This window comes from Salvelinus fontinalis, chromosome 37, assembly GCF_029448725.1.
Source record: "Salvelinus fontinalis isolate EN_2023a chromosome 37, ASM2944872v1, whole genome shotgun sequence".
Lineage (NCBI taxonomy): Eukaryota > Metazoa > Chordata > Actinopteri > Salmoniformes > Salmonidae > Salvelinus > Salvelinus fontinalis.
The window spans coordinates 18,520,600-18,542,856 of NC_074701.1; the positions used below are offsets into that span (position 1 = coordinate 18,520,600).

The 22,257-nt window shown below is 46.0% G+C and overlaps 1 protein-coding gene across 3 annotated transcripts in view; it reads left to right on the forward strand.

The window, feature by feature from the left end:
- Positions 1-22,257, forward strand: part of ltbp1 (latent transforming growth factor beta binding protein 1) — a 134,039-nt gene that overhangs the window by 22,123 nt on the left and 89,659 nt on the right. For all 3 annotated transcript variants that reach the window (XM_055902272.1, XM_055902269.1, XM_055902271.1), the window contains exons 4-5: positions 12,423-12,556; positions 18,510-18,677. In XM_055902272.1, the coding sequence (XP_055758247.1) occupies positions 12,423-12,556; positions 18,510-18,677 (302 nt within the window). The remainder of the gene's footprint in view (positions 1-12,422; positions 12,557-18,509; positions 18,678-22,257) is intronic.

Sequence of the window (22,257 nt, forward strand, 5' to 3'; positions counted from 1 at the left end):
GGTGTCAAAGGCAGCACTAAGGTCTAGTAGCACGAGGACAGATGCAGAGCCTCGGTCTGACGCCATTAAAAGGTCATTTACCACCTTCACAAGTGCAGTCTCAGTGCTATGATGGGGTCTAAAACCAGACTGAAGCATTTCGTATACATTGTTTGTCTTCAGGAAGGCAGTGAGTTGCTGCGCAACAGCTTTTTCTAAAATTTTTGAGAGGAATGGAAGACTCGATATAGGCCGATAGTTTTTTATATTTTCCGGGTCAAGGTTTGGTTTTTACTGCCACTTTTAGTGAGTTTGGTACACATCCGGTGGATAGAGAGCTGTTTATTATGTTCAACATAGGAGGGCCAAGCACATGAAGCAGCTCTTTCAGTAGTTTATTTGGAATAGGATCCAGTATGCAGCTTGAAGGTTTAGAGGCCATGATTATTTTCATCATTGTGTCAAGAGATATAGTACTAAAACACTTAAGTGTCTCTCCCGATCCCAGGCCCTGGCAGAGCTGTGCAGATACAGGACAGCTAAGCCCTGGAGGAATACGCAGATTTAAAGAGGAGTCCGTAATTTGCTTTCTAATGATAATGATCTTTTCCTCAAAGAAGTTCATGAATTTATTACTGCTGAAGTGAAAGCCATCCTCTCTTGGGGAATGCTGCTTTTTAGTTAGCTTTGCAACAGTATCAAAAAGAGGTTAGTTAGCATAATCTTTTGACAATAGGTCTTGTATCTAGTACATGCCAGACAAACCTTGCAGGTCGTTGTGTGTGTATAGCTAGCTACCTAGCTTGCTAGCCCAATTGCGAGATGATGTTATTATGCATTGTCACTGAAGGATGGTCAGCAATTATGCAGGAAATTTGCAAACGCATACCCTTTATCTTTTTTATTTTTTATTTAACCTTTATTTAACTAGGCAAGTCAGTTAATAACAAATTCTTATTTATAATGATGGCCTACCAAAAGGCAAAAGGCCTCCTGCGGGGACAGGTGTCTGGGATTAAAAATAAAATTAAAATATAGGATGAAACACACATCACGACAAGAGCGACAACACAACACTACATAAAGCGAGACCTAAGACAACAACATAGCATGGGAGCAACACATGACACCACAGCATGGTAGCAACACAACATGACAACAACATGGTAGCAACACAACATGGCAGCAGCACAAAATTATTGGGTACAGACAGCAGAACAAAGGGCAAGAAGGTAGAGACAATAATACATCACGCAAAGCAGCCACAGCCGTCAGTAAGAGTGTCCATGATTGAGTCTTCGAATGAAGAGATTGAGATGTAACTTTCCAGTTTGAGTGTTTGTTGGCGCTCGATCCAGTCGCTAGTTGCAGCGAACTGAAAAGACGAGCGACCCAGGCATGTTTGTGCTTTGGGGACCTTTAACAGAATGTGACTGTTAGAATGGGTGTTGTATGTGGAGGATGAGGGCTGCAGTAGATATCTCAGATAAGGGGGAGTAAGCATCAACCAGTGGGTCTTGCGATGAGTAAACAGAAATGACCAGTTTACAGAGGAGCATAGAGTGCAGTGATGTGTCCTATAAGGAGCATTGGTGGCAAATCTGATGGCCGAATGATAAAGAACATCTAGCCGCCCGAGAGCACCCTTACCTGCCGATCTATAAATGATGTCTCCGTAATCTAGCTTGGGTAGGATGGGCATCTGAATCAGGGTTTGTTTGGCAGCTGGTGTGAAAGAGGAGCGATTACGATAGAAGAAACCAAGTCTAGATTTAACTTTAGCCTGCAGCTTTGATATGTGCTGAGAGAAGGACAGTGTAGCGTCTAGCCATACTCCCAAGCTCTAAACCCTCAGAGGTAGTAATCACACCTGTAGGGAGAGAGGCATTCTTCTTACCAAACCACATGACCTTTGTTTTGGAGGTGTTCAGAAGAAGGTTAAGGGTAGAGAAAGCTTGTTGGACACCAAGAAAGCTTTGTTGTATAGCGTTTTACCCAAAAAACAGGGAGGGGCCAGCTGAGTATAAGACTATCATCTGCATATAAGTGGATGAGAGAGCTTCCTACTGCCTGAGATATGTTGTTGATGTAAATTGAGAAGAGCGTGGGGCCTAGGATTGAGCCTTGGGGTACACCCTTGCTGACAGGCAATGGCTGAGACAGCAGATGTTCTGACTTTATACACTGCACTCTCTGAGAGATGTAGTCAGCAAACCAGGCCAAAGAGCCCTCAGAGACACCAATACTCCTTAGTCGGCCCATAAGAATGGAATGGTCTACCATATCAAAAGCTTTGGCCTAGTCAATAAAAATAGCAGCACAACATTGCTTAGAATCAAGGGCAATGGTGACATCATTGAGGAGCTTTACGGTTGCAGTGATACATCCATAACCTGAGCAGACACCAGATTGCATACCAGAGAGAATATTATAGACGTCAAGAAAACCAGTCAGTTGATTATTGAAACGTTTTTCCAGCACTTTTGATAAACAGGGCAACATAGAAATAGGCCTATAACAGTTAGGATCAGCTTGATCTCCCCACTTTAAATAAAGGATGTACCGTTGCTGCCTTCCAAGCAATGGGAACCTCACCAGATAGGAGAGACAGGTTAAAAAGGTCAGCGATGGGCTTGGCGATTATAGGGGCAGCAACCTTAAAGAAGAAAGGGTCTAAACCATCTGACCCAGATGTTTTTTGGGGGTCAAATTTAATGAGCTCCTTTAGCAACTCGGACTCCGTGACCGCCTGCAGGGAGAAACTTTGTAGCGGGGCAGGGGAAAAAGAGGGATGAGCATTTGGCCAAGTCGCATTAGAAGGGGTGGGAGATGAGGAAATGTTGGACGGGCAAGGAGGCATGGCTGAGTCAAATAGGAATCCTGACTTAATGAAGTGGTGATTAAAAAGCTCAGCCATGTGCTTCTTGTCAGTAACAACCACATCAACTTTAAGGGACATTTGCAGATGTGAGGAGGAAGGTTTATTATCCAGGTCTTTAACTGTTTTCCAGAACTTCTTGTGGTTAGACCCACAGAGAGAGACCGCTCCTTAAAGTAACTAACTTTGGCCTTCCGGATAGCCTGAGTGCACTTATTTCTCATTTGCCTGAACGAGAGCCTGTCAACCTGAGTATGCGTGTGCCGAGCCTTTCGCCAAATGCAATGCTTGAGGTGGAGTAACTCTGCAAAGTCACGGTCGAACTAAGGGCTGAACCTGTTTGTTATTGACATTTTCTTTATGGGAGCATGTTTGTTAACAATATCACTTAAAATATCAAAAAAGAAGGTCCAAGCATCTTCAACAGAGGGGATCAAGCTGATTCTATACCAATTTACAGAGGACATGTCGTGAAGGAAGGCTTGCTCATTAAAGTTTTTTAGCAAGAGTCTATGACAAATTTGGAGTCCTACCTTGTGGGATTGGTAATAATCTGAGAAAGATTTAAGGAGTCCTATTGCTTTAGAACTTGGATTGTCATGCTTTGTTTACGTAATTGTCTTTTTATTAGCAAGCAAGGTAACTACAGCAAGCCAAGGTATAACCAACTAAAAGACTGCATTCAGCTGTAAAACTAGCTAGTAAGCTAAATATTCTAAAGTTTTTAGATGACCAGGGCAAAACATTTACACCAAGGCAAACGTATTACTCATCACAACAGCAAGGGTGAGCTATCGTACCTATCAGATCCTTCACTAACGTTAGAGTTGAAGGATTCGTCTACACGGGGACTTTTTAGGTCCGTCATCTTTCCCAGCATTCCAACCATCTTCGCTGGCATTATGGACTTGTTGGGAAGATTTTTTTCAATCGCGGGAGGACTTCTTTCAGTTTCTGTAATGACAGCTTTCCAAAGAGTAAGATAAGGACACCAACATTTCAACCGGTGACTCATGTGGTGGCAAACAGGGGTACAACCAGTTAAAACATCACTGGAGTCAGTCTTTAATGGCTCTCTAGTCCCCTCTATTCAATGTTATTAGTTAGTTCTAGTTATGAATTGCTGAGAATATACAGAATTGTTGTTTTTATTGTGACATACACCCCGGATAGGTGCAGTGAAATGTGTTGTTTTACAGGGTCAGCCATAGTAGTATGGCGCCTCTGGAGCAAATTAGGGTTAAGTGCCTTGCTCAAGGGCACATCAACAGTTTTTTTCACCTTGTCGGCTCGTGTATTTGAACCAGCGACCTTTCGTTTACTGGCCCAAAGCTCTAACCGCTAGGCTACCTATGTACTGTGCCAACATTAAATGGCCTTGTCACATGACTAATTATTTGGTAGGTAGTTTAAGTTGTTTTTACAGACTTGCTGGATACGGTTTCTAAGTTGGAAGTAATTCATGGAAAAATATACTCTTATATATTTTACCAGGTTATTATTTCCAAACTTAAGGTATGCAAAATGATGGTTTTCCCCTGTGTATTTGAATCCTTACAGCCCCAGACACAATGTTTCTGCATATGTTGTCTTCATTGATCATTTTTATGAGGGGAGATGTCTTGAAGCAGTCCTGCACAGGTGCTGAACTCTTTAGGTTCCCTAACTTGTTGGTTTTGTCTTGAAATACAACCCAGTGTCCTTTCTTAAGCTGGAGCTGTAGAAAAATGTATGAGAAGTGAGCCTCCATTTGGGTGGGTTGGCCTGTCTGTCTCCAGACTCCTGTCAGAGGTCCTCAAAAAAACCTCAATGGTGTTGTGGTAGGCAGTGTAGAGTAAGGGGGAGACACAGGTATCACCTCACCAATCACAGTTGAGAGAGAGCGTGGCTGAGACCAGCAGTCCCCTCAATCAGGGGATAACATGACAAATCTCTGCTTTGATGGATGTTGTCTGCGAGACGCTCATGTTCTGCCAACTGGCCTCAGCACTCGTTCCATACCAGCATTCCTCACTCAAGTCTTCATGTGCAGGAAAACCACATTACCATCAGTCCCTCTCACTACAGGGAAATCATTTGTCCTGCAAATTGTTTGAAACTGTGATTTGTATCAGGTTTTCAACACCCCAATGTTTTTGATATTGTCTGAAGGCCAAGAATCTCCTCCATGCTCCTTGGGGTTGGTGAAGTTAGTGAGCGGGAACTTTACAAGAACAGTAGCCCATCATTACTTTCGGTACAGTATGTATGGATTTTATTCATGGTCTCGTACACGGACAACCTTGACTGTAAAAACGTTCCCCTGATTTTTAGTTTTATGTTTTATGTTTTCACTATTGTTTTTCTTCTATTTCAGTCCAACTGAAGCTTGGCTAGCTGGCCTAAGTGAGTTATGGTATTGTCAATTAGGAATGATGAAACGGAATCTTTCCACCTGGGGTAGAGCAGAAAGGAGAATTGGTGGGTGGTATGCTATAGGTCTAAATCGTCCATATAGTTGATATGTCCCTTAAAAAGAGATGCATTAAGCAACCAATGCGGAAACCATGGACCATCTTTTGAGAATAGGTGGGACTATCAGTTCACAGCTGCTGATTAGGTTTACTGTTAAAGGAGTAGTTCACTATTTTACAACTTGATGTTAGATGGTTCCTCCCCTTGAAAGTAGCCTATGGGCCAGAAGAAACTGTGATCAGTTTCTCCTGGCCCAGTTCAGTTTTCTTTAAAGAGCCACTACAAATGACTGCTAAGTTTAGCCACCACCAGCTAAGAATCAATGGAAGTGAGCATGTTATGAATGTGAGCATGTTTCTTTATTTTTTTACATGGCCAAATCACCTTTTAATATCATGAATCCAAATATGACGTTGATTTGAATTGCTATCAGGTGATTTTGACATTCTTTTTTGAAACATCACTTCAAAAAAACTGAACTGTAGATTGTAGTTTATTATGGCCCATCAACTACTTTTAGGGGGAGGAACCATTTAACATCAAGTTGTAAAATAGTGAACTACTCTTAAAGTAGAACAGTTTTATCAAGCTCAATAGTTTCTTTATCAAAATATGTTTAGTATGTGTCGAGATCGACTAAGGTGACCTTGTACTGCACCCAATATTTTTAAATTGCATTCTTAAACAATTCCAATTGAATTAATCTAATCATCACTGTTTTTCTGTGGAGTCAATTACCATGTTGGAGATGGTTTGGGTAAGAGCTGCACCTTTTGCCAAAGTCAATGGGCCAACTAGAAGCATGTGGAAGAGCTTAACACATAGCTCCCAGTACTTACTGCATGTGTTCCCGTCTCATTTAAATCAGGGGAAAGAAAGCCGCTGAGTTTTATTGATGGAGAAATAAACGTAAAGTTTTTTTTGTCTGTGTTGAGGGTAACCCTGGGATAAGTCTCTCTTGGCCCATCTGTGCCCTGGGTGGAACAGACTCTGGTTGATTGTTGACCTGTAAAATGTCTCTCACAGACAACTAAGATTATTTGGCAAGTGCACATTTACCTCAGTCTGTCCTCCCTCTCCTTCTGAACTCCAATGAAATCAGGGGCGGCAGGTAGCCTAGTGGTTAGAGCGTTGGACTAGTAACCGAAAGGTTGCAAGATTGAATCCCTGCGCTGACAAGGTAAAGATCTGTCGTTCTTCTCCTGAACAAGGCAGTTAACCCACTGTTCCTAGGCCGTCATTGAAAATAAGAATTTGTTCTTAACTGACTTGCCTAGTTAAAAAATAAAATATAACTATCAACAAGACACTAGAGGATAAAATACAGGTTGTCCATTCTGAACAGAGATAGACTCTCCAATGTGTGGCTCTTGCACTGCTCATGTAAATGTGTTTTTATAAAAATGTTGGTGAAAATTATAAAAAGTAGTTCTTGTGCATAGTTGTATTATTTGTTTAACTTTGCAATCGTTGGTTTTTGTTTGACATACAGGGCATTCGGAAAGTATTCAGCCCACTTGACTTTTTCCACTTTGTTATGTTACAGCTTTATTCTAAAATGGATTAAATGTTTTTTGCCCCCTCATCAATCTACAAACAATGCCCCATAATGACAAAGCAAAAACACGTTTAGGCATTTTTGCAAATGTATACATAAAAAAAAACTGGAAATATCACGTTAACGAAAGTATTCAGACCCTTTACACAGTACTTTGTTGAAGCACCTTTCACAGTAATTACAGCCTTGAGTATTCTTGGATATGACGCTAAAAGCTTGGCATAACTGTGTTTGGGGAGTTTCTCCCATTCTTCTCTGCAGTTCCTCTCAAGCTCTGTCAGGTTGGATGAGGAGCGTCACTGGACAGCTATTTTCAGGTCTCTCTAGGTCTGTTGCGGTGACCGTATTACCGCCACACCGGCGGTCACGAGTCATGAAGGCAGTCAAATTCCTTGTGACCGTTTAGTCACGGTAATTAGTCTTCTCCAAACTCTACCAAACTTGCTAACTGCCTTGTACTCAGCACTCTATCGTCCCCTTCCCCAGTTCTGTGGCTCGACACAATCCTGTCTTGGAGTTCAATGGACAATTTCTTCGACCTCATGGCTTGGTTTTTGCTCTGACATGCACTGTCAACTGTGGGACCTTATGTAGACAGGGGTGTGCCTTTCCAAATCATGTCCAATCAATTGAATTTACCACAGATGGACTCCAATCAAGTTGTAGAAACATCTCAGGGATGATCAATGGAAACAGGATGCACCTGAGCTCAATTTCAAGTCTCATAGCAAAGGGCCTGAATACAAAGGGCCTGAATCTAAATTTGCTAACATTTCTAAAAACCTGTTTTCGCTTTGTCATTATGGGCTATTGTGTATAGATGTGGGAGAAAAATATTTAATCCATTTTAGAATAAGGCTGTGACTTAACAAAATGTGGAAAAAGTCAAGGGGTCGGAATACTTTGAGTCTGTCAGTCAGTGGTAAAAAAGAATGGGTGGGTCAATTTTGATCGCCGGTTGTGTCAAAAAAGTAATGCTCCCTGTACTTTTAATGTGTTTTTCTGCAAAAGGTGAGTAAACTGTTGTGCAAAGAAAAAGTGGGTAAACTGTGTTTACTTGCGTTTACACTCCCACTACACCACTGGTGCCGTTTGAGGGTTGGTGTGGCAATGTTCCCTCTAAAAAAAAGGGGAGCATTACTGTCACTTTTTAGTCTGCTCTCCAAGCAGGGCTTTGATGTGACCGGGGGGCTGGAATAGGTTTCTCCTTTGTTCAAACACATTACATCAGACAGGCATTTGAGCATGGCAAACGCTGCAGATTAGATCGCCATTTGGAAAGAGAGACAGAAGAGAAAGACAACTAAGGACTGTTGTAAAATACTCTCTCTCAATTCAATTTAGTTTTGCTCCTACGTAAAACCAACCTTATCCTAGCTAATCCACATAGACACAGTAGCAAGCATACCACATAATGTGTGTAAATATAGGCCTACAATTATGTTATAAAGGGAGGTATGTACTGTATGAGCATAAAAGTGTTTTGATTTTCTGCCCCCAAGGGGCCATAAAGGAATGTCAGCTACTGGAATTACAGCCAATCAAACGCCATCACATAGAAACCCATAAACAGTGAATAACACAACAAAATCAAATCAAAGTTTATTGGTTGCATACACAAACTTGCAGGTGCAGCGAAATCCTTGTGTTTCCAGCTCCAACAGTGCAGTAATACCTAGCAATAAAAAAAACAATTCACACATAATCCATAAAAATAAAAAGTTATAGGATGATCTATGACTAGAATATAATATAATAATATAATATGTATAGTACCAATCAGAAGTTTGGACACACCTACTCATTCAAGGGTTTTTCTTTATTTTTACTATTTTCTACATTGTAGAATAACAGTGAAGACATCAAAACACATATGGAATCATGTAGTAACCAAAAAAGTGTTGAAAATCAAATATAGTTTATGTTTGAGATTCTTCAAAGTAGCCACCCTTTGCCTTGATGACAGCTTTGCACAGTCTTTGCATTCTCTCAATCTCAAATATAAAATATATTTCAAATTTTTGCTTACTACATGATTCCATAAGCGTTATTTCATCGTTTTGATGTCTTCACTATTAGTCTACAATGTAGAAAATAGTAAAAATAAAGAAAAACCCTGGAATGAGTAGGTTTGTACAAACTTTTGACTGGTAGCGTACATGTAAAGTGCTTGAAACAGTATGTACACATTATTAAATTGACCAGTGTTCAATGACTATGTACATAGGGCAGCCGTCTCTAAGGTGGAGGGTAGAGTACCGGGTGGTAGCCAGCTAAAACAGTGACTAGGGTTCAGGGCAGGGTACTGGACGGAGGCTGGCTAGTGCCGACTGTTTAACAGTCTGATGGCCTGGAGTTAGAAGCTGTTTCTCAGTATCTTGGTCCCAACTTTGATGCACCTGTACTATCTCCATGAATGGGTGGTGGTGGGGGATGAAAGCAGGCACATGAGAAGCCGTGCCAAGTGTCAGTGCTGCTGTGTTCAGCCCTTGATGCCCCAACCCCCCGCCACCACACTCTGCCCCTTAGGATAAAACAAGATGTAATCCGTTCAGATTCCTTGAAGTCCCAGTGTTTGATAGTGTGTGTGAGTGAGAGGGAGGAATGAAGATGAAAGGGAGGAGTCAGCTGTGGAAGCAGACTCACATGAGATGAGATGATCACATCGGGGTCAACCGTAAAGTTCAAGCCCACATCCGTGGGTGGCCTGGAGAGACAACTTCACTGTGTGTCCGTCTGTCTCTGTTTGTCTGTCTGTCTGTGTGTGTGTCTGTCTGTGTGTTGCTAGGACTTGAATATGGGACAGGAGGGCATCATACAAGTCTGTCACAAGTGTGTTTATTTTATGTTAGATGTGAATACAATACTCATTGCAGTAGCTTGATGAAGGCTTCTAGCTAGCTGTTGTTGAGATGAAATGTAAATGAAACACATAGCTTTTTATGGGAACAGGGACTTGACTGCGCCTCTGCTAATGATAAGCTATTTATTGGCCAGCACATTGTCTCCTGTCGGCATATGAAGATTGTTCAGACCTCTGATAAGTTAGTACGTCTCCAATGTTTTGTCTCTTTATCCTCCCCCTTTATTACCTATTAGAAACGTCTCTCAACACCACCCATGTTGTTGTGCTCTTTTTTTCTCCTGACAAAAAGAATCGTATTTTTGACCTTTGACCTCTGTTTCCATGACCCAGACCTGTCTGAGGGGTTTTAGTGCTGCGGATGACAATTTGATACTGTTATGCTGTAAAGGACCAACAACTTTAGTACTGCTGTCTCTGGCGATATTGCTCAGCACCAGATGACCAGATTTCTCTTCCTCTTGTGTAAACCAGTCACATTTCATTTGAACTGAGGGACGTTTTACAGAGTGGTTAGGAGTAGAGGCTGTGTTTGGATTGTTTTGTCCTACTTCAATCCCATGTTATCCTCACCCCTCGTCATCTTGCCCACTCACCCCCCACTCTGCTCTCAATCCCATGTTATCCTCACCCCTCGTCATCTTGCCCACTCACCCCCCACTCTGCTCTCAATCCCATGTTATCCTCACCCTCGTCATCTTGCCCACTCACCCCCCACTCTGCTCTCAATCCCATGTTATCCTCACCCCTCGTCATCTTGCCCACTCACCCCCCACTCTGCTCTCAATCCCATGTTATCCTCACCCTCGTCATCTTGCCCACTCACCCCCCACTCTGCTCTCAATCCCATGTTATCCTCACCCTCGTCATCTTGCCCACTCACCCCCCACTCTGCTCTCAATCCCATGTTATCCTCACCCTCGTCATCTTGCCCACTCACCCCCCACTCTGCTCTCAATCCCATGTTATCCTCACCCTCGTCATCTTACCCACTCACCCCCCACTCTGCTCTCCATACTCCACTGTTGTTTTTTCACTCTGTGTGTCATGTTTGATTGGGCCTTGTCAGGAGGTCTACAGGGCGGTCTTGTTGTTTTGGACCAGCTCCCACCCCCCTCCTCTCTCCCCTCCCTCCCACAGTGTTTAGGATGTGTCTGGGTTTCCTCACCCGTCTCACCAAGAGAGATTAGGTTCATCCTCTGGGCTTCTGAGAAGCGCTTTTGTCTCATGTCCCTCTGAGTGGGAGGATATGAGATGACTGCCGACGTGATTTAAGCCCCCCCATCATCTTCACCTAGGAGGTGTGGACCTAGGAGGTGTGGACCTAGGAGGTGTGGGCCTTGGAGGTGTGGGCCTTGGGAGTGTGGGCCTTGAGAGTGTGGGCCTTGGAGGTGTGGGCCTTGGGAGTGTGGGCCTTGGAGGTGTGGGCCTTGGGAGTGTGGGCCTTGGAGGTGTGGGCCTTGGGAGTGTGGGCCTAGGAGGTGTGGGCCTTGGGAGTGTGGGCCTTGGGAGTGTGGGCCTTGGAGGTGTGGGCCTTGGGAGTGTGGGCCTAGGAGGTGTGGGCCTTGGGAGTGTGGGCCTAGGAGGTGTGGGCCTTGGGAGTGTGGGCCTTGGAGGTGTGGGCCTTGGGAGTGTGGGCCTAGGAGGTGTGGGCCTTGGGAGTGTGGGCCTAGGAGGTGTGGGCCTTGGGAGCGTGGGCCTAGGAGGTGTGGGCCTTGGGAGTGTGGGCCTTGGAGGTGTGGGCCTTGGGAGTGTGGGCCTAGGAGGTGTGGGCCTTGGGAGTGTGGGCCTAGGAGGTGTGGGCCTTGGGAGTGTGGGCCTTGGAGGTGTGGGCCTTGGGAGTGTGGGCCTAGGAGGTGTGGGCCTTGGGAGTGTGGGCCTAGGAGGTGTGGGCCTTGGGAGTGTGGGCCTTGGGAGTGTGGGCCTAGGAGGTGTGGGCCTTGGGAGTGTGGGCCTAGGAGGTGTGGGCCTTGGGAGTGTGGGCCTTGGAGGTGTGGGCCTTGGGAGTGTGGGCCTAGGAGGTGTGGGCCTTGGGAGTGTGGGCCTAGGAGGTGTGGGCCTTGGGAGTGTGGGCCTAGGAGGTGTGGGCCTTGGGAGTGTGGGCCTTGGGAGTGTGGGCCTTGGAGGTGTGGGCCTTGGGAGTGTGGGCCTAGGAGGTGTGGGCCTTGGGAGTGTGGGCCTTGGAGGTGTGGGCCTTGGGAGTGTGGGCCTTGGAGGTGTGGGCCTTGGGAGTGTGGGCCTTGGGAGTGTGGGCCTAGGAGGTGTGGGCCTTGGAGGTGTGGGCCTTGGGAGTGTGGGCCTTGGAGGTGTGGGCCTTGGGAGTGTGGGCCTAGGAGGTGTGGGCCTTGGGAGTGTGGGCCTTGGAGGTGTGGGCCTTGGGAGTGTGGGCCTAGGAGGTGTGGGCCTTGGGAGTGTGGGCCTAGGAGGTGTGGGCCTTGGGAGTGTGGGCCTAGGAGGTGTGGGCCTTGGGAGTGTGGGCCTAGGAGGTGTGGGCCTTGGGAGTGATCACGAAGGTCAAAGCGTTGATACAGTCATCAGGTATAGCTCTCTGCAGAATATTTATTTCACCCGTTGCTTTTGTTTCTGTTGCAGATTTAACCCTGTGATTGTATGGTACACGTTTCAGAACTCACTACGTACATGAGGTTGTTCTTTACCGTGTGTGACTGTGTTTTTTGTCTCCCTTTCAGAAGCCGACCTGGTAGCCAGCAGTTTATCCGGAAGCCCAAGTACTACAACACACACACCACACACTCCCAGACGCACGTCCAACACCAGCCTGACAGACCCATTCCCCTGACGGTGGAACACAACCCCATCCATGGTGAGTAGCCCACCTCCTTTATCCCATCCTGTTACTGTATTAACTCCTCCTAAGCTCCATAGGAACACGTTCCTCCCTTTAGGAAGGTTCGCTACTGGACTGACAGTTGGCTTTATTTAAACTCTACCCACAGATATTAACATCATACGAAATGAAAGCCTTTGGAGGCTTGGAAGTGTATCTGAAACACCCGGTGATTTAATGTTCTTAACTGACTTGCCTAGTTAAATAAAGGTTCAATTTAAACAATGTGTCAAGAGAAGCTGAAAAATAGTCATCTTAACTCATAGGGAAGGACTATGTTGTCCCAAACCTCTTCTGTCAAATCAGCTTGTATTTACTAAGTGATGATTTTGTGAGTCTTTCCAGCACTTTGCCAGCCATTGATTCTGTGGTGGTAAGCAAAGTCCTCAAACACATTAAAGATGTTGTTTCACAAATGAATTAGATTTATTAATACAAGTGTCATCGGCTCGGTATTAAGATTTCTGAGCTCTCCCAGGCACGGCATTTCTTCCAGGCACGGCAGTTCTCCCAGGCACGGCAGTTCTCCCAGGCACGGCAGTTCTCCCAGGCACGGCTTTGCTGGCACGGGGCAGACTGGGGACGACTGAACCCGGGGTTTGGAAAGTTCTGTGACAGGGTGACAGTCTCTCTCTACTTTCTCTCCTCATTGAGTGAACCACACGACATCAGCTAGTGTCAGCGGATCCAGCTGAGCCAATTACACTGGTCTGTTTGTTGTTTCAGGGCTGGTGATTGATCGGGTCGAACGTTAATCACTGCCAAATGGACACGGTAGCAGCGCTTTAGTTAGGTCAGCCTGTCATTATTTTGGATGGGGTTTGGGCTGCGCCCATTTCTCACGTTACGGGAGCCATTGCGATTACAGCACTGTGCAGTGGCCTGCTCTCCCCCTGTGGAATAGGTTCCTGCTGTACTCTGTCAACAGTCATATAACAACACACACAGCCTAATTGGGTCACTGATGTTATCCCAATCACTGTGTGGAAGGTGCATTCAAGTTTATATGCTCTTTATTGTCCCCCACAATGAAAATGGAAGGGAGGACTACGGATATCTCAGACACCAATGGCCCCATTTTGGACGAAACGTGGGTGAATAATGCGTCTTGCCATAGAGAACCGCCATTTACAAAATTGGCCCAAGGGGGGCGCTATAGTAATCACTTGAAATTCCAAACTTTGAACAAGCACATCTCCTGTCCCATTTGAGCTTGAATTGTTGTCACTAATTGGGCCAAGGGCGGGGCGCTGCAGGTTGGTTGAAGCCAGATTGGTTATGGTAATTGGAGATTTATCTTATGGCGAGGAAGAGAACATGAAATGGTATGTTAGTCCTTAGATGGGTTCTCGACATGAACATCTGTCACATTGTCAGCTGCTTCTAGTCAGATAAGTCACTGAATGTTAAATAGATGATCTTACTCAATGGATAAAAAGTAGCAATTGTTCCTTATATACAGTACACACACATCTACTGTAATGCTGTACAGGTGTGGGGAATGCAGAGCTTGAAGTTGGGCAGCAATTGGATTGTTCAAATTGCAGCCACAGCGGTAATGGCATAAAGAGTTAAGCATTGCCTGCTGCTCGGCGCTGTCTAAAATGAATTATTAGCCTCATTTTGTGAGGGCAATTTCAGATAAAGGCAGGGAGTGGGAGAGAAAATGAAATGACAGAGCAAGACGATAGACTGTCACACAACGGAGAACCCCTCAATTGCTGAAACAACAAGTGCCACAGATGTGAGAGGCCATCTACAGTGTGCTGAGCTGTTGAATACCTGTTATCTGCTCCTCTTAATGCTCCCCCACTGAATAGCCTCGCGGCCCTCGCCATGGAAGATGCATTATCTTCCATTTAAACACTTTACAATGGGGCCGAACAGTTGAATCATTTTGAAAGTGAGACCCATGAATGGCATGATGATTACCCCTCTCATGGTATGTATTTAAAGTAACTGCTCAGTGAAAATCTCACTTTTTAAAAGTTCCTATTCTGTTAACTCGTACCCAAATAATGTTGTTGACTCATCCTATTCTTGTACCCTTCAAAACCCGCACCATAAAATTGTATATATAATTATAATTTTTAAAATAAAATGCTTAGTGTTTCCTCAAAGAAAAGGATGCCATCTCCCTGAGGAGGATGAGTTGGCCAATCAGCGGTCTAGAGGAGGATGAACTGGCCAATCAGTGGTCTACTTGCATGAATATTTTTAATGACGGGTAAAGGTCCACACCATTTAGTTGTTGGGGTATGCCCACACCATTTTGTGTTGGGGTATGCCCACACCATTTTGTAGTTGGGGTATGCCCACACCATTTTGTTGTTGGGGTATGCCCACACCATTTTGTCGTTGGGGTATGCCCACACCATTTTGTCGTTGGGGTATGCCCACAACATTCCAACACAAAAAGCTGCTTTTGTAGCATACTTAATTTAAAAAATTTGGAAGGGAAACTATTTCACTCATATTGTAAGTAATTATAGGTCATATTTTATGTAAACACTGGGCAGTTACTTTAATGTTATGCATCTGATATGCTGTACACCTGAAGGTATACTCTACTGTGTTGGCAGAAGATATAAATATTTATTCCCAGTGGGCGTCTGCTTAGGTAAATAAGGTTAGATGAACTTGCTGACCTGAAAGGGAATGGCACCATGTCTGTCTGAGCAGACAGTCTCTGTGCTATTAATGGAGAAGTCTGTAGACACAACAGACTTTGTGGGTCTCTGTGAGTCTGTGTGCGTTTTCCTCCCACTCCCCTCTGGGGCCTTGTGGCTGCAGTCCTCAGGCAGCCCCAGCCTGGCCACACAGCTACAAATAACCCCAGTCCACTTTGATATAACTCCAGTGTGGGACCACCAGGGATATGACCAGACATCAGAGAGATAGAGACGGAGAGGAGGGAGGGAAGACCGAAAGAGAGAAGGGACGAAAGGGAAGATGCATTCCTTTTTATGACCTCTACTGTATCTGTACACGGGCACAATAGAACTCCATCCCCTTCTGTCTTCTGCCCATTAACAAAAAGAGAGTCAAGGCAGAAAAAGCTTTTCTCCATATTGCGAAACACTTACCCGTAGATACCCATGTCCCAGTGAATGGCCTCTCAGGCCTTCGCCTCCAAATTAGTAGGGACGTCACTGTTGGTTTTAGCCCAGTATGCGGTCGTGTCGGTGTGCTGCCTGCCTGCTTGAGTAGCAGACAGGGGAGAATGTTTGTGCTCCTAAATCGCCCGCAGCCTTCCTGTCAGCCCTGTCCCACGCGACAGACAGCCTGTCAGCAGCTAGCTATGGGGCCGTGTCTGGGAAAGCCATTCTTCCCGCCTGTCCCTCAGCTCTACCACACAGACAGACAAACTAGGTTCCCGCTCTGTTCTGTATACCGTCGCGCTGGAAGGCTACACTTGGCCTTGGAGACTGCTCTCTCCCCCCCATACGGGGACACTTTGGACTCCTAGAGGTCCACCAGAGGGGCTCAAAAGAAGACCCTCTTTTCCTATGGGGACTCGCTCTCTCCATACCCCCCTCCCCATCCCTCCATTCTAGCCCCCCTGTGTGTTCCCCGCTAAATGATGTCTGTGTTCTCTCTAAGGCGCCCCTCCAGCATCTCTCTCCATATGCTCCACAGAGCTGGGGATGTCTGCCGTGCCGTGCGAAGGACCCGCTTGCACACATTTGGAGGGAGAGTAGGGATGGAGGGAGGGCTGCTGGGGTTTGAAGGCGGACATGTTTCATCACTGCTGTGGCCAGGGACTCTGAGCTCCGAGCCATGTGAGAGTGGTTAAGGCTTGTGTTGAACATGGTGCAGGGGAAGAGCTGTCAGACAGCAGGCACAGAGCCCTCTATAGATCTCTATGTGCTGGGGAATGTGATGTGTTTCCAAGGCCTCTCCTGTCCATACATCTCCATATCTCCTGACAGTGGTGATACCCAGGCCTTCACTGAATGAAAGTGCTTGTGGTGGTAGCATAAGCACCCAGAATCCCCAGAGCGTAAAGAGCCACAAACTACTGGGAAGTAATGGCCGAATGATGCTCAGCCCCCAGGGAGAAGCCAGAACGCTTGAGATGAGATGATGGATTGAGACCGCCATAATACGGCGAATGCCAGAGTGCAGAGAGACTGAACGGAGTGAGAGGTGATGTCTGAAAAGTGACGCACCACTGGCTGAACTCTGGGTAGTCTGGCGCGATGGATGGTGCAGTATAGCAGACACAGAAAGCCCTGGTGTGACATGGGGATTATACTGCAGGTAAAGAATGCAGGACCTTTCAGCAGGCAGCAGCAGTGTGATGGAGAGGTTGATGGTTTGTGTGTGGATCCCTACCAGGAGCCAGAGGCTGAGCCTGATATGTCTACAGGGTCTTAAAGGAGCAGAGCAGGTTGTTAAAGCCCCCCCCCCCCCGTCCCCCGTCCCCCGTCGTCAGCTCTCCCATGCCAGACTCTGTCAGAGCAATGCTCATTCCTACATGGAAATGACTGGCAAAATAGACTTTATAAACTCTTTTAAATACTATGTCTACTATGTATATTGTACAATTGGCTCACATTTAAAACCAGCTGTCTATTGGTCTTTGGCTTTTGACGACATCATATTAATTCCACTTTTATATCGACCTATTTTTTTCACCTTATAGCAAATATTAAGGCAGCCCAAAGCCTCTAATTCAGTGGTTTTGCCTGCTCTCTGGTTTAGAGAAAAAGCCCTCTCTCCCTTTGGCAATGCTCCCTGCATCTCTGCTCTGTCTGGTGTGAACAGCTGACAGCCGCAGACGAAACGTTGAGCTCAGGAGTCTGGGGTTTGGGGGAAGTTTGGAACGGTGGGGGGGGGGCTGCCAAGAAGTAAAGAGAAGACGTAGAGAGAGACGTTGGTGCAGGGAAAAGTAAGAAGTGAAAGGGAGAAAACAGGAAGGGAAGCTGTGGAACTTTCTATAGAGACGTGTGTCACTGGATGCAAAGAAGTAGAAAGGCTCAAGTTGGAGGAGGATAGTCTGGGAAGGGATGCGGTAGACCCAGGACAGATGTTTGTGGTCAATACTCTTCTCTCTGTCTCACTAGTCTCTCTCTCTCTTTCTCTGTGTCTCTCTGTCTCTGTGCCTGTCTGTCTCTGTGCCTGTCTGTCTCTGTGCCTGTCTGTCTCTGTGCCTCTTTGTCTCTGTGTCTGTCTGTCTCTGTGCCTGTCTGTCTGTTTCATATGAGGGCTGGGTTTGGTGTTGAGGAGAGGGTAGGGGGAGGATAGGCGAATGGGCGGGCAGACAGGCGGGTAGACTCGTTTTCTCTCAGTAACGTGGGCAGGCGTGACTGCATCCTAAAGTGCAGAGAGAGAAAGTGAGAGAGAGGTGATCTCAGGAGGACACACAGCAAAGCATTTTGGGAGGGCTTTCTTTCAAACAGAGGTGCCAAAGTCCTTGAAAATGTGCTAGGTGGGAGACAGGAGAGAAAGGGAGGGAGAAAGTGAGAGAGAAAGGGGGATAAGCAGAAAAGCCAGGGCGGACTAGGCTGCCATGCCCACTCTATCCGTCTTGGAATAAAGCATGGCATCTGCCAATACCCACCTCTCAGGGAACTTGACTTTTGATGAAGAATTGGAGTGCATCCCAGAGTTTTGTTTGCTGAACTCTCTCCCTCTGTTTTTTCTCTTCCCCTCCTCATGTTTCAGAGACGCCACCGGATTTAGGAGCAGTTGGAGAGAGAGGGAATGAAAGAGAAAGAGAGAGGGGAAAAGAGAGACAACCGTAGTATATATGAATAGAGGACAACAGTCATTTCAGTTATTGTTTTGACTGAAACTATTTGTTGGTGATCGTTCGTGACAGGCACACAAGGTGATACTAACTAACCAATGGATACGAGACTGACGAGACTCTCCCTTCTCTCCCTCTTCTTTCTGCTGGTGTGCTGTGCGTCCCGGCTGGCAGTGGGGAACCACACAGGCCGGATCAAGGTGGTCTTCACGCCCACCATCTGCAAGGTGACCTGCACGGGGGGCCGGTGCCAGAACAACTGTGAGCTGGGCAACACCACCACCATCGTCAGTGAGAACGGCCATGCCGCAGACACCCTCACCGCCCCCAACTTCAGAGTAGGTGAGTGATCTCCGGTTTCCGTCCTGTGCTCATCCGATGTGGTTGCTGCCTTGTGTCTGGTGCATGATGGGATAGAAGGCATCTGAATTCCGGATGGTTATTATGCTGTGTGTGTTTAGGTAAATACATTGAGTTCTGTCATGTACGGTCTATGTCTCACACTGTCTGCATTCTGGATGCGGTGTTAAGCTATTTGGATGACTCATGTTTACATTGCGGCGTTTTCCTGCATAACAGTATAGTATCTGACACACATCTTATATAACATATCCAAATGACCGTTCAATACAGGAGCACAATAGGTGGGTGTTGCAGACCCTGGAAAAGTCGAGCGCGTTAACCTGCCTCAGTACTTCTAAGGAGCTCACCGCTGTCTGCTGTATCCTGTTCTTGACACAGACATGTGGGAAGACCCAAAGAAGATGAATTCCTGTCTGACTCCGCAGCAGACACAGATACGAGAGGTCTCGCTCTGGTTCTGCGACGCACGGTCAATGTGGCTATCCCTATAGAGTCAGCATTCCTGATGCATATTGTACAGTTTGACGTTGTTGATAGGGCCATAGTAAAAACCTAATTATAGCTCTTCACTATGTATTGTGTTACTCATTTTGTGGTTCAATATACTTATTTTAATCATCACTAAATACCTGTATTTTGTGAAGTGAATGCACATTTTGCAGTATAGATTAGCGAATGTAGCAGTCTTTTCCTGCTCTTTTGTGAAGGTCTTTTCCTGCTCTTTTGTGAAGGTCTGCAGCCCAGGGCGCTGGTCTGTCTGTGTGACTGTCTCTTTAAATGAGTGCACCTGGAGTAGTGTCAGTCTAATGTACCTGTCGAGACCTGCAATCTGTCCCAGGCCTGCTCTTCCCTCCCTGCTGAGAGCCAGGAGAGCTGTGAAGCAGCACACGTCCTGAGCTTAGAAAGGGGAGAGCTCAGATTTATTTGCGGTGCAGGCCGTCTCCAGCAGCAGAAATAGAATAAATCCCATGTTTGTTTATCATAACTGGAGTGTTGAAAGAGGAGGAGGGAGAGTGTTGTTTCATTATAAGAAAAGGGGGGATGTGTCCCTGCTTGCAACAGGGTGTTGGCCAAATAACACGCTTACCAAGCCCATAACAAGCTTTAGTTGGTTTGTGATTTTGGGACACTTTTATCCAGGGTGAGGTGCAACTGTAGTTTTTACCAACTTAACACTGTACGAAATGCCCCTCTGCTGTTGGAGGCTCTGCGAAGGAACATTTCACTTTACAGTCCTGTGGAAAGAGGTGTATTAATCGTGGTGGGATTGTACTGCACTGTTATGTGCAATTAAAACACAATACATCTATTCAGAATATGAATGGGAACAATTTGATGAGGTTGGGGGGGATTGGGGACAACAAAGGTGTTGAGGTGAGGGAGGAAAAACCTGCTGGTGATTTAAGCATCCGTCTGATTTCTCATTTTTCTCCACATTTCTTCTGGGCTGCTGTCCTACCTAGTCAGCGCTCAGGGCTGTAGGGCTGGTGGTTTTGGGCTGCCACATTACCCTCGGTCGCCGATGGAGACAGCCCCTCCTCTCCTGCAGTCCAACTCTGCTCGACATGCATCTGGAAAGAGAGCTTGACCCAGCTGCACAGTTTACTACTGTACAGTCTGCTGTCTGGCAGTTTATATAACAGTCTCATTTGGTTTCCATATCAGCTCCTTACTGATAAGGGAATTAAGTTTCTCCCTCGCTTTCTCTCTATATCTATCTCTATCTCCTACTCTTTTCGACCCCTCCTCTGTGTCTCTCTACTGTCACAGTATTCTATGGGGGATAAGAAAACCTTTTAGTGTTGTTTCTCCATACCTCAGTGGTCTGTATCATACTTTTTGGTGTATTGGGTCCTAGATGTGTGCAGTGCCTGTCTAAGTAGTGTGAGCCTCCTGGATCAGCCCAGGCTTCCTTATTAAAGATGGCCATGTCTGTCAGTTCATTTTGTGTGTCACCTGCGCTGTCGTCCATATCACCACGTTTAGGGTCAGATTAAACTAAATGGAATCTTGGGGAAGTCAAGAAGGAGGGAAATATTTTCAACATTCTTCTATCTGTTCTCTTCATACAACACATCTACAAATATGTTCCACTTTGGGAAAGAGGTAAAGAAAGAATCTGACTGATTTTCTCAGCTCTCGGGCCAATTCCATTCATTTCCTAATTCCTCGGGTAACCTGTTCACTTTTTACAGAGGTGAGGAGGGCTGTTGACTTTGGTTGGAGGTAGTTGTCTGGAGGCCTATGTGTCTGGGGTCCTGTATGAGACTTGATTAATGAGCATTACACAGTAATAGTGCGTTTAGGCTTTCACTGTGCCAAAGGAGTGTAATCAGGTGTTTGGTCAGTGCCTAATTGAAAGCATGTGGCTCCCGGGGAAGGAAAAAAGTCTGCAACCGTCTCTCTCTCTCTCTCTCTCTCTCTCTCTCTCTCTCTCTCTCTCTCTCTCTCTCTCTCTCTGCCCTGTAAAGGAGAGTGCCAGGTATTTAACCAAAACACTTTCACTGAGTTTTATAAGCTCCCTTCACTCCCACGTACGCAAGTTGTGGCTGGATGATCGTCTGGTGGAGAATATAACCTGTAGCTATTGAGGAAAGGGAGAGTTCAGAGGTTGCCAGTGGCGGAGCATACGGGGGAGTTTATGATCTGTGAAGCGCCAGTCTTATATGGAGCTGGAGATGGCTGGAGTTGACTAATCCTCTTGTAGCTGTCATTTCCTCCTTTCATTAGTTTATAATCGCCGCCCTGTCATTTTTTCCCCCTCCCTCCACGTTTTTTTCCTTCTCTGTAGATTTCTTTTTTTTGTCATCCCTACCTGGCAGTCAGGAAAGCATGGCACTGTATTTACAGTCTCAGTGGACAGGCTGCCTGCGGTGGAGGGGGGGAAAGCGATGGGGGCTTCTCCGGCTGCCAGAGACTGTGCCCGCAGTAAACACCAGGCGCTAGCCTCTATCGTGAGTCTAGGGTTGCCTCGTCTGGGCCAACCTGCCTTACTGCTCTAACCACTAAGTGGGATTTTTCTGTGATGTGCCAGACACCGCGTCTTAAAATCTCATTAGGCAACCAGGGGACCTGCACTATGTTGCTGCTGACCCAGCCTCATCTAATCACACTGCCTAGGCCCGTGGAGGGAGCACAGCAGCCTGCTGTGACCAACCTCCAGGGCTCCGCTCCTCACTCTCTTTCACTCTCTCTCGCTCCACTCCTCAGTGGATGAGGAGGATATTAGTCAGCGTGTATGTGCTTGTTTCTGTTTGTTTCCTGTCCACCAGGTGAAATTAAACCATTTTATTCTGTGTGGTGGTCAGAGGAAACATCTGGAGCGCATAAGACTGTGGCTGATTTTGGGACTTAGGTACGGTCGGTCACTCTTTCTGACTCACCTGATTAAATGCAGGTTAGCGTTTTTTTGTCATGAATCTTGTTCTGGAGGCAGCTCTGCAGTGTTCACGTGCTGGCACTGTCACAAAGTCATACAATATGATTTTAAACCTAACCTTAACCCTAACCATACTGGTAACCCTAATGCCTAACCCTAGCCTTAAATTAATACCAAAAA